The sequence below is a fragment of the Psammomys obesus genome, unplaced genomic scaffold (genome assembly GCF_907164565.1).
Source record: "Psammomys obesus unplaced genomic scaffold, mPsaObe1.curated_primary_1811, whole genome shotgun sequence".
Lineage (NCBI taxonomy): Eukaryota > Metazoa > Chordata > Mammalia > Rodentia > Muridae > Psammomys > Psammomys obesus.
Window position 1 is genome coordinate 452,108 of NW_026586383.1, and position 16,947 is coordinate 469,054.

General features: G+C 51.6%; 1 protein-coding gene across 2 annotated transcripts; it reads left to right on the forward strand.

Annotated features, from left to right (window-relative positions):
• Window positions 1-142: 142 nt before the first annotated feature.
• On the forward strand, window positions 143-14,380 carry Cspg5 (chondroitin sulfate proteoglycan 5). 2 transcript variants are annotated; one of them, XM_055601535.1, is made up of 5 exons: window positions 143-269; window positions 854-1,964; window positions 5,155-5,343; window positions 7,393-7,549; window positions 13,885-14,380. In XM_055601535.1, the coding sequence occupies exons 1-5, from the start codon at window positions 173-175 to the stop codon at window positions 14,044-14,046; spliced, it is 1,716 nt and encodes a 571-aa protein (XP_055457510.1). In that variant the 5' UTR covers window positions 143-172; the 3' UTR covers window positions 14,047-14,380. The 2 variants fall into 2 exon arrangements, with proteins under 2 accessions (XP_055457510.1, XP_055457511.1); XM_055601536.1 differs by having other exon boundaries at window positions 144-269; window positions 7,393-7,468.
• Window positions 14,381-16,947: the final 2,567 nt, after the last annotated feature.

Sequence of the window (16,947 nt, forward strand, 5' to 3'; positions counted from 1 at the left end):
GGGAGGCGGGGAGGCGCGGCGCGGAGGACAGCGGCTGACGGCGGCATGCGGCGGCTCATGCTGCCCACCGTGGGCTGAGGCGGCCGCAGACGGGCGGCAGGCGCGGCGGCCGGGCGAGCCGAGGGCGCAGCCGAGCCGCGCGCACCGCGCACAGCGGCCAGGGCTCCGCGCAATGGGCCGAGCTGGAGGCGGGGGCCCGGGCCGGGGGCCGCCGCCGGCGCTGCTGCTTCTGGGGGCCACGCTGGTGCTCACCGCTGGGGCCGTGCCCGGTAGGTACCCACCGCGACCGCAACCCCAGCCAGCCCTCGCGCCCCACCCCGTGCCAGGGTCTCGCTGCCTTCAGGTCCAGTTGGAGTCCCCAAGCCCTGACAAGGGGGCGGGGCACCGCCAGGCCTGCAGCCGGGGACCCGGGCGGGAAAGGGGAGGAGAAGAGGACCTGTGGGGGTGACACGGGCCAGCGGGGAGCAGCCCTTAGCCTGAGTGCAGACCGCAGGGTGGGCTAGGGTGGGGGTGGGGTCTTGAGGTAGGGGCGGGGCCTGAAACGGGGGCGGGGCCTGGGTGAGATTTGTAGGCGGGGCGGGGTTCGAAAGATGAAGCAAGGATGAGCCAGAGTTGGGGTACTACCCTGACCTCGCCTCTCAGACTGGGGGTACTATCTGGGGCGGGAAACCATAGGCAAGGTGTATTTGCCCGGCTTGGGAGGCGGACTCAGGGGCGGACCTTAAAAGTGGGGCGTGGCCTTGGACAGCGAAGCAGTGTCCCAGGGTGGAACCCAGGTCTGCTGGATCTAGAGCAGAGCCTCTCATCCCCAAGAGCCACCTTGACACCCTGCCCCTCGCCCTCCCTCCCACAGCCCGGGAAGCAGGCAGTGCGATCGAGGCTGAAGAGCTGGTGAGGAGCGGCCTTGCCTGGGAGCCGCGTGCCAATGACACGCGGGAGGAAGCCGGCCTGCCAGCAGCTGGGGAAGATGAGACCGCGTGGACAGCGCCCGGCAGTGAGCTGGCTGCAGTGGGGCCTAGGCTCGGGCCAGAGGAACTGGAGGCATCGGCTGCAGTGACTGGCGCTGCCTGGCTAGAGCCAGACAGCCCAGGCCTGGCTGGGGTGACTTCGGAGGCTGGCAGTGGCGACGCCCAGACCCTTCCAGCTACGCTCCAGTCTCCTGATGAGGCCCTTGGGTCGTCTACAATGCCCCCTGCTACCCCTGAGGCTACTGAAGCCAGTGGACCTCCCTCCCCCACGACCCGTGATAAGCCTAGCGCCAGCCCTGAACTCCCCAAGGAGAGCCCCTTGGAGGTTTGGCCGAACCTGGGAGGCAGCACACCCGACCCTCAGGGGCTAGAGCCCACTCATCCCCTTCAAGGCACTGTAGAGACCCAACCAGCCTCAGATATAATTGACATAGACTATTTTGAAGGATTGGATAGTGAGGGTCGTGGTGCAGACATGGGCAGCTTCCCGGGGTCACCAGGAGCCTCCGAGAATCACCCCGATAGGGAAGGAGAGACCCCCTCCTGGAGCCTGCTTGACTTATACGATGACTTCACCCCCTTTGATGAGTCTGATTTCTACCCCACCACATCCTTCTACGACGATTTGGAAGAAGAGGAAGAGGAAGAGGAGGAGGATAAGGATGCAGCGGGAGGCGGAGATCTGGAAGATGGAAATGACCTTCTCCTGCCCTCTCAAAAGCCTGGCGTGGGGCCTGGGACAGGACAGCCCACCAGCCGGTGGCACGCTGTCCCGCCACAGCACACTCTGGGGATGGTCCCCGGCAGCAGCATCTCCCTCAGGCCCCGCCCTGGAGATCCAGGCAGGGACCTGGCCTCAGGCGAAAATGGCACAGAATGCCGAGTTGGCTTCGTCAGACACAATGGCTCCTGCCGGTCAGTCTGTGACCTCTTCCCAAGTTACTGTCACAATGGCGGCCAGTGCTACCTGGTGGAGAACATAGGGGCTTTCTGCAGGTAAGGGGGTGACCTGTCAGGTAAAACAGCACCTAAGCAGTACAGGTGGGACAGACTCAGGGAGGAGAGGCATTGGAGAGGTACAGCTCCCTCCCCAGACAAGGTGCATTCACAGGATTTCCAGGTTTGCTGAGAGCCAGGCATGTTGGGTACCACACCTTTTTGTAACTGGAAAGGCTGAGGAAAGACAGTTGTGAATTTGAAGCCAAAATGGGCTACACAGTCTAAAAAAAAAAATAAAAAAGACAAGTTTTTTGTGATCTTGCCACCAGGACAAGTTCCTCAGAAGTGAAGGGATTTCTCCAAGGGCTTTGGAAAGTGGCCATACTAGTAAAGGGAGCAAGCCCGAACCCTGCTGGGAAGTTAAGATGGCAGCTGGGCTTTCCTGCCAGGCTGTATGTATTTGGCCACAGGGCCCAATGTCCCTGAAGTGGGTGTGGGCCTATGAAGTCAAAGTGCACCCCTAGGACCGCCCCAGAGCAGCCACACACAAACAGGTGAAGTCAAGCCGAACCTTTGCAGAAAGCCTTGCTGGTAGGCGAGCTTTCTAATTTTGAGCGCCTCCATGGTTGATTGCCTTTTTTGGGATAGTAAGTCCGTAATGTTTTCAAAGATAAGAGTTTAGAGACCCTAAGGACATTGTCTAACGCCACCATCCCATACCTCATCAGTCACCTCACCTCTGGGAATGGCCTTACAGGGAGAGATTTACCTGATGGAGAGTTAGCTCCTGTGGGAGGATCCGAAGGCCAGGGTGGTCTGGGCTGGTCTTTAAGAAGTGGAGAAGGACACAGTCTTGTTCTCACTGGACCTCAGAGGAGCACTGCTCTTCTCAACAGATCTCTTTTATTGGTTTTTGTTTATTTGGTTGTTTTTCAAGACAGGGTTTCTCCGTATTGCCCTGGCTGTGCTGAAACTCCCACTCTGTAGACCAGGCTGGCCTCAAACTCAAGAGATCCACCTGCCTAGGCCTGCCCAAGCGCTGGGATTAAAGGCGGGCACTACCACCGCTGAATTTTTCCCCCATTATTTTTGTTTCCATTCATTTATTTAACAAGTTTTCACTGAATGGCCCTGGCTGTCCAGGAACTCACTCTATAGACCAGGCGGGCCTCAAACTACAAAGATCTGCCTGTCTGCCTCCAAGTGCTGTGCTTTAGGTATGCACCACCAAGCCCAGCCCTTTCTTTTTGTTTTTAAAAGACAGGGTCTTAAGTAGTCTAGGCTGACCTTGAACTCCCTGTGTAGCCAAGGAGAGCCCTGAGCTCCTGAACCCCCTGCTTCTACCTCCCAAGTGGAAGTGCCTGAGCCACACCCAGCTGTGGCTCACTGTCTCAATGGTTTTGTTCCTGTAAGAAGTGCTTAAGGTTTGGGTGTAGTGCCTTGGCCTAGAAGCTGAGTTCCAGCTCTGTTGATGTCATGGCACTAGGATCATCCATAGAGGATGTGACCACACAGTTCCGATTGAAGTTGTCCAGCCTTTGCTGAGAGTAGTTTCTTTAACCAAAAAAGTATGATAATGGAGGAGCACAGGAACTAATGCCTGTGATCCCAGCGCTTGTGAGGGAGAGGAGACAAAAGAAACAGGAGATCAAGACTAGCCTCAGCTACATAGCGAGTTTGAAACCACCCTGGGTAAAGTGAGATCCTGACCCCCAAAAATTATGGTAGCGTTAGAAAGAGGTTTCCAACTAGCTAAAGCCCACCAAGTTTGTTCTATCTTCAGTCTGTTCAACTGTAGTGATGAATTCAGGCTGGGAACAGCAGTCTCTGCAAGATCATCTTTCATCCTGCTGGAGGCCTGACATTTTTACCTTCAAAGTGAGCTTCCCACCACAGCGTGAAATCTGGAGTCCTGCCTTTGGAGAGCTGTGGCAGCGCCCAGAACCTCCTGGCACTCTAAGGGGGATTCTCCAGTAGGAGAAAGATTGTCCTCCTCGCTAGTGTGCAGGGCTGCTCTCCCCAACAGGGAACCTTCTCCACATGGCCCACACCAATCCCCCTCACTCAGCTTCTGTCCCAAGATGACAGGCAGACCCCCCTACCAGGCTCCTCTTCAGCTTTGCACACCCAGGCCTGGCGGCTGCTTGCAGACTGTTTTACATTCCACTCACAGGAGACTGCTGAGTCTTTCCTTGCAGACTGCATCATGCCTTTGTCTCGCCACCCTGACCCACTGCAGGGAGAGGATCTGAGCTAGGGCAGAACTTTTCTAGAACACTGGGTGAGAAGGGGCCCCCACAGGGAGGGGTCTGCATTCCCTGGCAACCTTAAATGGGTCGTCTGTACCTCCCATTGCAGAGAGATGCCGTAGGAAAACAAGAATTCCTTATTAGGCACATCTCCCCACCCTGTCCTGGGTGTGAGGTTAATCTCCTCACCCCTGTGCCCCTTTCTCTAGTCTGTCATTCACCCAAGGTTCAAGTCCTCTCTCCTTTGCCTGCCTCTGTATCCTTCCACATCTCTCCTCTTTGAAGCAGCCTGGTTCCCATGGAAACAGCAATGTCATTGGAAGAGTTGGAGCCTGGGAATGTCCCCAAGGGCAAGAGAAAGTCACTCAACAAAAGGAGGAAAGCCCACCCCGAGGGGTGATTCTCACTGTGCTGGCGGGGTAGTTCTCACAGTCCGGAGAAGGGTTAGGGGCAGAACCTTTGAGGCTGTAGGGGAAAGAAGGGAATATCCATGCACCTCTGTGTGTCTGTCAGGTCCTTATTTTTCAGTGTCATGTGAACTAGATGGGATAGAGGCTGCCGTGTGTGTGTGTGTGTGTGTGTGTGTGTGTGTGTGTGTATGTGTGTAAGGCAGGTCCCGGTATTTCACCTTGAATCACATCTCTATGCATCTTCTACCCAGAGCCAGGGCAGGCAGAATTCTGGGAATCCCTGCAAGGCAAAAGTCCAGGGTGCTGTTCCCGCCCCTGTCACTTAGAGATTTTCACTTAGCCATGTAACTTAGAGATTTTCCTTCTGTTTCTCAGCTTTTCTCAACTCATATCACAGGCCACGGAACACCTGGCTTGTGTCATAGAACAGCTGCAAAGTTGGGGTGAGGGTAATGATGAGCTCTGCTCAGACTGGGGGTGCTGCAATCCTGTAATCTGTTGAGTTAAGGGTCGTTGGCATCAGAGTCGGGCTCTTGCTGTGGCCAGGACTGCCTACCCCATTACCTGAGGCCCTCTGTGTCCTTGTAGGTGTAACACTCAGGACTACATCTGGCACAAGGGGATGCGCTGTGAGTCCATCATCACCGACTTCCAGGTGATGTGTGTGGCCGTTGGCTCGGCTGCCCTTGTGCTGCTCCTGCTGTTCATGATGACAGTGTTCTTTGCCAAGAAGCTCTATCTGCTCAAGACTGAGAACACCAAGCTGCGGAGGACCAAGTAAGTCTGAACCCGGCAGCCTTTGTCAGCCTAGGCACTAACTCCAACCCAGGCTGTTCCCAGAGCGCTTTTGGCACCTGTTCTCCAGTTCACCCAAGTTTATCTATTCATACATAGAACGTGCCAGGTGAAGCCCTGGGCCCTGGGAAACTCTCAGCCGTGTTCCAACACCTAAAACCCGGGAAAGAGAGTGGTAACGAGAGGGCTACCAGCGTATACCATGTTCCCGTGTGAATTGCTGCTACACTCACTGTGCCCATTCTGCCTGCCTAACCTGATTCCGTGGCCTTTGACACACAGTGGCCAGTGCAAGGATTTTACTCACAAATCAGTATGGAGTGACTCCAGCCCCTTCAAATCGGCTGCCATTTAATATCAGCCCCTCCTCCTCAGTAGATGCTGAGGAGAGCGCCTCGCCTCACTTCATTGCCTTTTAAAAGTCGCCCCCCCCCCCCCAGGCTAGGGAGTTAGCTCAGGTAACAGGATGCTTGCCTCCAAAGCCCCAAGCTACCATTTGAACCCTTGCATAACATAAACCTGGTGTGATAATATATCCCAGTGCTCAGGAGAGGTAGAAGCCAGAGGACCCCAAGTTCAAGGTCATCCTCTGGAGCATAGGGAGGCTGAAGCTAGCCTGAGCTATGTGAGGCTGTGAGGCCCTTTCTCAAAAATAAATAGTAGAATAAAATAAAGCCCCTCCCACCCCAGAGGGTGCCCTGTGTATGTGTAATAGTCTCTTAGTCGTTCATTCTCACCCTTTGGGAGTGTTTACTGCTCTGAAACAGTCCCTTTGGTCACTGTCTATTCACCTTTAGGAGTGATCCATTTTACCCTTAATTAGGTGTTCCTATTTTGCATACGTGTGCAGACTCATGCACACTTGCTCGTGCACACCACACGGACACTGATCAACCCCTACTCCAGACAGAATGGAATTTGATGAGCAATAACTTCTTGCACTGTGTATCTTAAGGACCACAAGGGAGGACAGGGTCTCATTCTGGCTTTCCAGCTGTGCCAGCTGTGCATCTCAGAGTTGACATTTACCATCAAGTCCACACCTTGAACACTCAAATGTGACCTTATGCACTAGCTAGGGAAAGAGCTCTCTGATCACTAAGCAAAGTAAAAAAAAAAAAAAAAACTTTTTAAAGTGTCATAAAGGTCTGAAAAGACCAGCCCTTGGCTTCCTTGGGACCCAAGAGAATTTACGCAGCAATGGTCTTGCATCTTCTCCTGTCAGTGCCGCTGACCTGAGACTCCCTCCAGAAAATGCAACTGAAGGACTGGGTCCCAGGAGAAAGAGAAAACACAGCGTGATGCTCCTGTCCTGGGTTAAGACGGGCAGGGTGCAGACAGTGTCAGCCCCGTGGCCTTCCAGCTAACCGCCATGGGCTGACAGGGCCCCTCCGGTATTGTCCCTGTGCATCGAGGCAGGGACATAAATCTGTGCACGTGATTGCCCCAGAGGGACACAAGCCAAGACCCTTGGCTCCTCATTCCATGGCTACACCAAAACAATGGGTGTGCAGGGAGTAGGAGGTGGGGGCGCAGAGGTCCACTTCAGTCAAGGCAGCTGTTGATGGTGGGTGCCTGAGAAGAGCACGATTGCCCTGAGGATGCCCTCAGCCCTGCAGATAGTGCAACATTTATTGATTCTAAGATACATATTTCTTGTCACATACTAGCGTCTCTGAAATTGGATTGTCTTCCTGTCGCTGGCATCATGCAGTCACTGTTGGCCAGATGGTTGTCTTGATGCAGTTGTAATTGCCTGGCATGCACAAACACGGTCATAGTTGTTCATATCACCGGCAGTTCTTTTAAGTCCCAGTATGCTTCTTTGAGCATGAAAATCCCAGGGGATAAGAGAGTGTTGGGTCAGTGTAAGTGGCCGAAGTTTGTTCCCAGTGGCAAGTCAGGTCCTGGTGCAGCCCACTGTATTCATGGTGTAATACAGTATTTGAGTGTGAAGTGGAGGCATTACCGGTACCATTTTGCCACAGTCACTTGATTTATTTTTTTCCCTTCTTTCTTCTGTCCTTCCAGCAAATTCCGGACCCCCTCTGAGCTCCACAACGATAACTTCTCCCTCTCCACCATTGCCGAGGGCTCTCATCCAAATGTAAGGAAACTTTGCGACACTCCCTGTGTCTCCTCCCCCCATGCCCGTGCCTTGGCTCACTATGATAACATTGTCTGTCAGGTAACTTGTCTTCTTCACATCTTCCCCTTTTGCATGCCTCTGCCCTCGCCCCCGTCCCCTCACCCTGTCTCAGAGGAGGAAGTCTCCAGACAGCTTTGAAGATCAGCTCAGGGCAGCCCAGTGGGTCAGGGAAGGGGACAGCACTTTCTGGAGCATCGCTTCTCTGACAGGCTGAAATACAGGTTCTGGAATCTTCTAGAATGGCTCATAATCTGAAGCGTTGCCTGTGCTTTACAAGTCTGTCATTATTGACTTTTACCTCACATTGCTGGGGAATTTCCTGGTGGTCACCGAAGCAAATGGTGATTGCCCCTTGGAGTAAAGAAGCTTTCCCCTCCTTGGTGCGTTTGGAGTCCCCCAGCAGCTAGCAGATTTCCACATGCAAGATGAGCACAGGCACTGTTAGAATTACTAATCTAGGGATAATTCTAATCCATGTGTTTGGGGGGGGGGGTTGTTTTGTTTTTGTTTTTGAGGCAGATGCTCACTATGTAACTGACAACATTGAATTGGCAGTGGATCCTCCTACCTCCATCTCCCAATTCCTAGAACTGTGGGCTTGAGCTACCTCCATGACTGACTGGTCTTAGGTAGCGCGGCCGCCTGTGAGGAATTTGAACTCCTGATCTTCCCACCTCTGTCTCCTAAATGTTGTGATTACAGGTGTGTACACACCTGGCTTCTAATTCTGTTCTTAGAAGGACAGATTCATATTATCAGTTGAAACCCACCAAAAAAGTTCACAGTAACAATATCCGTGTTCTGAAGACGCAGCCTAGCTGAGCAGCCTGGGCAGTATAATATGGGATACTTTCCAAGAATCTCTTTGTTGGTGGTGGTGGCTGTTTGAAACAGGATTTCTTTGCGTGTAGCCCTGCCTGTCCTGGATCTCACTATGTAGACCAGGCTAACCTCAAAGTCAGAGATCTGCTTGCCTCTGCCTCCCGAATGCTGGGATTAAAGGCATATGCTACCACTGCCCAGATCAGAGAATCTTAAAAATTAAGTAGCAGCCATCTGAACAAAATTATATCATGTCTAGATCTAAGAATTCTGCGCATGATGCAGGCCCCATCCTAATGAACACTTAAAACTTGGTCAGTATACAGAACACAGTTACACAGACGTGGGCACTGCAGGAGACGCTTCCAACCAGAGCATTGGTGTTGAAGCAGAGGTTCGAGAAGCTCTTTGATTAGATCTTAAGAGAGTCAGGGCTCATTGATCTCTAATATTCTAGACCTGCCCTGACAAGAGATCCCTCCTGTAGGTTAGGAATATCTCCTATCTGAAGCTGATTATGCTGACTCACTTAGGAAGCTGAGGCAGGAGGATTGTTATTAATTCAACCAGCACTTGAGACCTTGTCTGATTTAAAAAAAAAAAAAAAAAAAAATGGCAGAGAGCTTGAGGCCAACTTGGACTACATCTTGAGGTCCGGTCTCAAAAAGAAAGAATAAAGATCATCTAAAGGGCTGGACTTAAGTGCATTTAGTCAGGGCTTATGGATCTCAAGAGAGTGGTGGTCTGTGCAGGCTGTCTCGGCTCCCCTCGGACCTGCCATCTTGTCTGCATGGAGCAGCAGATGTGATCAATATGGAGTTGCTGCTGTACCTGGTTGCTCCCGCCTCACAGTACAAGCACCCCCAGGAAGGTTTGTTCCTTCCGGCAGCTTCACAGTCCCTGACCCCTTTCCCTTCTGAAAGGGACAGTGAAGAAACAGCCCTACCTAGAGCTGTGTGTCTGCATGTGCCTGTTCAAAGAGCAGCTCTTGGCTGGGCTCTGTGTCCAGTTCATAGCTCAGAGAAACAGCTTTGAAAACAGAGCAGGAACAGGTCACTGCCTTGGAGCCTGCCTAAGCAGGGGCTGTAGGACTGGTGGACACAGCAGTTGGGCCAGCCCTCAGGGAAGTGACAGAGCCTGGCAGTGGTAGTCTCCTGGCTCCTTTAGTTTCTTGAAGGTAATTTTCAGCTGAGGAGTAGCACCAGAGATTGACCTGTGACCCTGCATGCACACCACGTATACGTCAACACTCGCACACCTCGTCCCCCCCTGAGCTCGCTCCAGCAGCATCACCTTCCCTCTGCCCATGCATGGGTTCATGTATGTCATCTCACTGTGGAGGTCGGAGGGTAACTTGAGGGAGTTCTCTCCTTCTACCATGTGACTTCCAGGGACCAAACTCAGTCCATCAGGCTTGGCAGCCATCACCTGTCCTCACAGAGCCCTCTCACAAGCCCAGTTTTGTGTACTTTAATAGCGGGGTTATTTCTTTTACAGAAGCTAACGTAGAGTGAGTTGGTCAGTCTTCCTACCTGTTGCAGTAAACTCCTCTGTCACGCTCTAAAGTGACTTCAGATTTTAAAATGTCTGCTGCTTTGATGGGCATCAGTTCCCCTTCCTGCCTCCGCTCCTCTGAGCTAAGGTGCGGCTCAGTCTCTGTGGCTGAGCAGCCCTCCCTGAAGAAGACCATCCAGACGGGATTGGAGAACATGTAGGATACAGTCACCTGAAACCCACAGGCAGACAGCCCAGCCCTCAACTGCCCTTTTGTTCCACATTAGTCTAGTCCAAGAGGACTCCTGGGTCCTCTGAAGACCTGAGAGGGTTCCCAGGAGTAGTTCTGGTTTTCATTTTTGTTTTGTTTTGTTTTTTCGCACAATCCCCCTTAGTGATTTTTATCTCATGCTTAAATCTTTCCTGCTTTCCCCCTTCTGATAAGAGGTTTGCATCTGGATCATGGACACCCAGGCCTGAGCCCACATTCCCCTGGCATATGCAGTGAAGCACAGCCTGCTGCCTTCCCCGTAGAGGTTTACATCTGAGTCAGGCCTGAGCCCACATTACCCCTGGGCATAGAGTGCCCATATGGCTGGGATGCAGCACTGGAAATGGGGTCCACAGTGGTTCTCGGGATGAATGCCAAGAATCTGTCTGTTCCCTCATGGCCAAGGTGCATCTGCCAAGTCAAAGACAGATGGGCCCGTCTGCTGGGCTTTCAGTGACCCTGGGCTTAACAGGATCAGCTCTGGGGGAGACAGCTGGAACCCTACCTTGGGTTAGACACTCCCTTGCCTGTCCTCTTTGCAGGAGGTTTATAGCTTGTTCAAGATTCCCATTTGGTTTCTCTGTTCCATGCTTTTAGGATCTGCTTCCCCCACCCCAAGCCCAGAAGGCAGTTCTCTGTAGCTTAGACTGGCTTTGAATTTGCCATCGTCCTGCCTTGGCCCTCCAAATAGCTCAGGTAGCTGGGATCACAGGCCTGGGTAACTGGGACTGGCTGGCAGTCCTGCGCCCTTGGAGGTGGCTTCCCCACTTTTGTGACGTTAGAGCTCCAAAAGTTACACACTTTGCACCTTTTCCTCTACGTGCCCGAAGAGCTTGCACAGAGGGTGAGAGGGTCTCTCGAGAACCTGAAACCTGGCCCTGTAAGAGGAGAGGTGACTGTAAGCCCTGCTGTGCTTTCCTGGGCTTTTGAGACCATCCTGCCTTTTTTGGAGGGGATGGAAGTGGAGGGAAGGGTCTCTTGCAACCTGGGTTAGCGTTCTACCAACCGAGTTTATCTCCTGCCCCTATCTTGAACTTTGGAAGTGGCTAAAGCAAGAATGATCCATTATGTGGTAGCACATACCTGTAATTCCAGGACTTGGTGAAGCTAAGGCAGAAGGTTCATGAGGTCAGCCTGAGCGACATGGGAAGTTCAAAGCCAGCCTGGGCTACAGAGTAAGATCTATTTCAGAAACTAAAAAAATAAGTAGCCAAGCAAAGTAAGAACTGTTTTTCAGGAGCTGAGCGTGGTATGATTCTGAAATTTCAAAGGTAAAAAATGAGGATGTTAGGAACTCAAGTTCATCCTTAGGGACCTAAGTTCAAGTGCAGTTTGGGCTACATGAGGCCCTGTCTCAAAAAACAAACAGGGCTGGCAAGATGTCTCAGCAAGCGAAGGGGCTTGCCACCAAGCCTGCCGACCTGAGTTAGCTCCCCAGAATCCATTACGTGACCTCCATGTGCCCACTGTGGCGCCGCCCCCTACTCCCATGCACAAATAATCAGTAATTAATTTGTAAGAGTTTAAACAAACAGGAGCTAGGGAACCAGCCCCGGAGCGAAGAGCTTGCTGCACAATCATGAGGACTGGAGTTCCGAGCCCCGCACTCCCCCAGCAAGCTGGGCTGTCCATACACACTCGCAATCCCAGACCATGACTGGCACTTGCTGGCTTCCAGCCTAGCTGACAAAACAGGAGCCCTGGGTTCATCCCCTGCCTCAAAAGAATAGGTCAACAGTGATAAAGGAGGACCCATGATGCCCTCTCCGTCTGTCGCAAGCGTGTACTACATATTTGCATTCATAGTACACAGACACATCCTAAGGAAATATTTTCAAAAAGTTAATCTGAGGGTGATGCTGAATGCTTCTAATTCTAACACTCAAGTGACAGAGGCAGGTGGATCACTGTGAGTTCTAGGCCAATTTGGTCTACGTAGTGAGTTCCAGGACAGCCAGGGCCACTGTGAAACTCCATCTCAAAACAAAGCAAAAAAAGTAAAAAAAAAAAAAAAAAGATATCTAGTGATATGAGCATATTATTTACCCTTTTAAAAAGCATATTTGTGCCAGGCGATGGTGGCACACACCTGTAATCCCAGTAGTGAGGAGGCAGAGGCAGGCAGATCTCTGAGTCAAGGCCAGCCTGGTCAGCAAAGCAAGCTTCAGGACAGCCAGAGCTGCACAGAGGAAACCCTGTGTTGAAAAGCCAAAAAAAACCTGTGTGTGTGTACATGTGTGAGTTTATATGCACCATATCACCATATGCTTGCCTGGTACCTGAGGAGGCCAGACAGTGTGGGATCCTTTGGAACCAGGGTAGCCTGGGTGCTGGGAACGGAACCTGGGGCCTCTGGGAGAACCAGTGAGCAGTCTTAACCACTGAGCCGCCTCTCCAGCCCCTTCTTAATGGGCATGGTGACGTCTGTTTAATCAGCAGCCCGGGTACCTACAGAGAAGCTGAGGAGTCACCGGCTTTCTTCCTCCCTCCAGGCAGGAGTTACCATGGCAGCCCTCTGAGAACTCAGAATGTGGGGTCAGAGGCCTGCGCTGGTGTGGGCTTCCTGTAAGACCTTATCGGGCAGAGGCAGCTCAGCGTCAGGGGCCTGTTCTGGGCACAGATGTGCCTGCAAAGTAAGTTTTGAACCACCAGCTTGAATATGGGCAGACACAGAACGTGGGAGACTGCTGAGGTGGCTGGGCGTGCTGGAGCTCGGACTGAGCGAGCCCCTTGAGCTCCAGCAGGTACAGTCCTGATGGCCTGAGGTCATACATCTTTAGCTTCTAGTTGACTATGGGCAAAAATCGTATCTAACCCCCGTGTGCCCCACTGGGGACACTGGCTGAGAAGCCATCTTCCCTCACCAGGACTCCCTCTGAGAACAGTTATCCATATGAGACTTTGGATCCTCGCTCAAGCATTTAAAGGACCTGTCTCTCAGGCTGGAAAGATGGCGCAGGGGTTAAGGACTCACTTGCAGCTCTTACAGAAGATTCCCTAGCACCCCACACCAGGCAGCTCACAACTGCCATTAACTCCAGTTTCAGGGGAACCTGAGGCCTCTGACGGCTTGCAGGCACCTCCACTCAGGTACACATACCCACACACAGATACACACACAAACACATGATTAAAAATAATAAAATGAGGGAGGGAGAGAGAGTGGGACCGGGAGGAGAGGAGGAAAGAGGGGCTACAAGGATGTAAAGTGAATAAAATAAATGAGAAAAATGATAATAAAATAAATCTTTACCGGGAAAACCTGTAGGAAAGAATTAGCCAGGTATGGTAGTGCATGCCTTTAATCCCCGTACCGGGGATGCAGAAGCCGTCAGATCTCTGTGAGGTTGAGACTAGCCTGGTCTACATAATGAGTTCCGAGCCAGCAAGGGCTACATAGTAAGATCCTGTCTGTAAATAAAAAAAATAACTAAATGTACCACTTTCTTCCTCATCCCTCTTTGTGAGAAAAGATGAGTGGCCTGAAAAAAAAATACCCATGATCTGATTACTTAGTACATGCAGGTCTTCAACTGGCTATGTAGCCAAGGCTAGCTCTGAGCTTCTGTCTCTCTTGCCTCCACTCCCCTCATGCTGAGATGACTGTCTAGGCAGGACCAGCGCTCTCTGGAGGGTGACTGCCCTTCATCCCCGAAGGCTCTCCTGGCTCATTCCAGTCTTTTCCCACCTCTCTCCGTCCCACCATGCTCTCTGCCAGCTAGGAAAGCCTGACCCAATTACTTTGGTCTTTCTACTGGACAATCCCCCCAACTCTCTCCTCTTCCAGGACGACCCCAGTGCTCCCCACAAAATCCAGGAAGCTCTCAAGTCCTGCCTGAAGGAGGAAGAGTCGTTTAACATCCAGAACTCCATGTCACCCAAACTTGAGGGTGGCAAAGGTGACCAGGATGACTTGGAGGTGAATTGTCTCCAGAATAACCTAACCTGAGGCGGAGGAGAGAGGAGAGGGAAGGGGGGTGGGGGAGGGAAGGACCGCCATCTCCTCTCGGGCATTTGTTAAGCTTTTCTTTTTCTGATCTCATGGCATGCTCTGACGTGTTTTGTAGGAGGGGGAAAACACTTAAAATAAGCAAAGAAACCGAGCAGGATTGCATATGTCGGATCGTTTTTTTGTCTGTGCTGTCTGTACATTGCTTTTGCAGCTGTGATTTCTAAACCTCTGCTGTTATTCAACTGACTTTTTTTTTGTACTTTGACCCACCTTTTTTTGGAATACCAGTTAAAAAAAAACAAGGTTCTTGAAATAAAACTTTTTAAAAAGCTCTCCACTTTCTTGGTGTCGTGGTGTGGCCTGCCTGCTCATTGTTGTCGGTTTTGAGTTTCTTTCCTCCTTCATTGGAAGGTGTGTGTCTAACAGTGTTTACAACCGGGTCCTGCTGGAGACAGTTTCAGAGGGCCAGAGTTCAGTTCCTAGCCCCCACTTCTCCCCGTTCCCCCAAAAGAGAGGCTCACAACTCTCTGTAACTCAGGTTCCACAAGACTGGAGGGCCTCTTCCAGCACCAGACATGTATGTGGCGTACACACTTCATGCAAGCACAATGCTTAGACACAGAAAAGAAATGGGGTTTTTTGTTGTTGTTTGTTTGTTTGTTTCTGTGACAGGGTTTCTCTGTGTAGCTCTGGAAGTCCTGGAACTCACTCTGTAGACCAGCTGGCCTCAAACTCAGAGACACACCTGCATCTGCCTTCCATATTGAAGGCATGTACCACCACTGCCCAGCTTAAATACATTAAATAAAAATTTTTTTGAGACAGGGTTTCTCTGAGTAGCCTTGGCTGTCCTGGATTCACTTTGTAGACTAGGTTGGCCTCCATCTCACAGAGGTCCACCTGCCTCTACCTCCCCAAGTGCTGGGATCACAGGTGAGCACCACCACACCCAGGTTAGATTTAAAAAAAAAAAAGTTTGAAACCTTGGCAATGGTGATGCATCGTCTCCAGCTGCCAGAGCAAACAGGACAGACGTGCCGTGGACAACAGGGGTGTTTTTCACAGTTCTGGGGGTGAAGTTGCCAAAAGGATTGGTTTCTGTTGATGCCTCTCTCCCTGGCTTGCCAATAGCTGTGTTCCCTGCTTTCTTACTGGGCCACCTTGAGGAAATTGCACGAAAGGAGGGGGTAGTACGGGACCATTCTCCAAGCCAAACAGCCACCATTTTAGGAGTTCAGCTGTATCCACTCGCAAAAGATCATCCCAGCTGGGCTTACTGTTTATACTCACTAAAGGGGGTAGGGGGAGAGGCACAGCTGCTCCCTCCTGCCTGCTGTATACAGCTCTGCCCTGAATGTTCTCAGGGAGGGGACAGGGGCTCCTACGAAAGCCTTCGTGGGGGAAGCACCCGCCCTCTGGTCATAGCCCTTCTACCTATTCTCTGTAGGTAAGCCCAGGAAACTCACTGGTTTTCCCAAAGGGAACTCTGAAGAAACTGTACCTGGGTTCATCTTTGGGGCCTTAGGTGGGGTTAGACATTGCTTCCATCTCCCCCTGGGAGGAATGTTAGCAGCAGAGGGAAATGTCCCCGAATCTTTCTGTTGTCTTTCTGTTTGTTTTTTGAGATTGGGTCTCATATAGAAACCTGTTAGAGTCGGCTTTGAACTCTTGATCGTCTTCTCTACTTCCCAGGTGCTGGGATTACAGGAGTGTTCAAGCACACCTGGCTCTTCCTGTTCTTTTAAAAACAGATTCTACTGGAACAGGGCCCTCTCTGAACATTGCATTTAACCCTAACTAGCTCTTCAAAGCGGTTTTCTCCAACTACCGTCACTTTAGAAGTTGAGGTTTCAATATATGACCATTTTTTTTTTGTGGGGAGGGGGCCACAGTTTAACCAATTATTTTCTATCTCATCTACTGTTAAGAACCAGGTATAGCTGTGCACAGTGGTGCATGCCTTTGATCCCAGCACTCAGGAGGCAGAAGCAGATGGGTCTCTGTGAGTTCCAGGCCAGCCAGAGCAACCATATAGGACAGCACATGCCCATAATCCTAGTTCTCAGGAGGCCAGGGGATTTCCAGGATAGCCTAGGCTGTCTCTGAAGGATAAAATACTCATTCTTTCATAGATAAGCATTAAGTGCAGTGCTACATGCCAAAGGTCTTAATGAAAAATTAACAAGATCTGGACTTCAAGAAGTTGCGATCTGTGGGTAAAAGGCTTCCTGCCCAAACAGGAAGCCCTAAGTTCAGATCCCTAGCACCCATGTAAAAAGCTGGGCACAGTAATGCTTCTGTATCTCCAGGGCAGAGGAAACTGAGAGTCCCAGAAGCAAACTGGCCAGGCAGCCTAGCAGGAAACTGTGGGTTCTAGGCTCCCCGAGAGACCCTGTCGTAAACAAGGTGGAGAGTGACTAATGAAGACGCCTGCCGTCTGTTTCTGGGGCACAGGAGAACGTGCCCACACGCATACACCACACAGGTAGAGAGATGCCTGAGAAACAGGCCCGAGTAGCACAGTGTGTCTGTCTGTAATACAGACGTGTGGCAAGAATTCCAGAGGGAGACCGAAAGTGGACTTTGAAGGGCCAGACAGCTCAGTGGATAGCAGGACTCTCGGCCATGCCTATCAGGCTGGGCCTGACTGAGAAGCTACATGGTAGGAAGGGAACCCACTCCTGCAGGTTGTCTACTGACCTCAGCGAGCACTGATGTGCACACGCACTTAAAACAATAAGTGGACTTTGAAGAAGAGGAGACATTTTTTTTTTTCAAAGTGGAACAAGAGAAGAGCATCTCCAAGGCAGAGGTGGGCCACAGAGGAAAGTAGTTCTGTGTGAGCAGACTGCGTGGGAGGGAGGGGTTCAGTGACAGGCTGAGAGGGCCCTTGAGGAC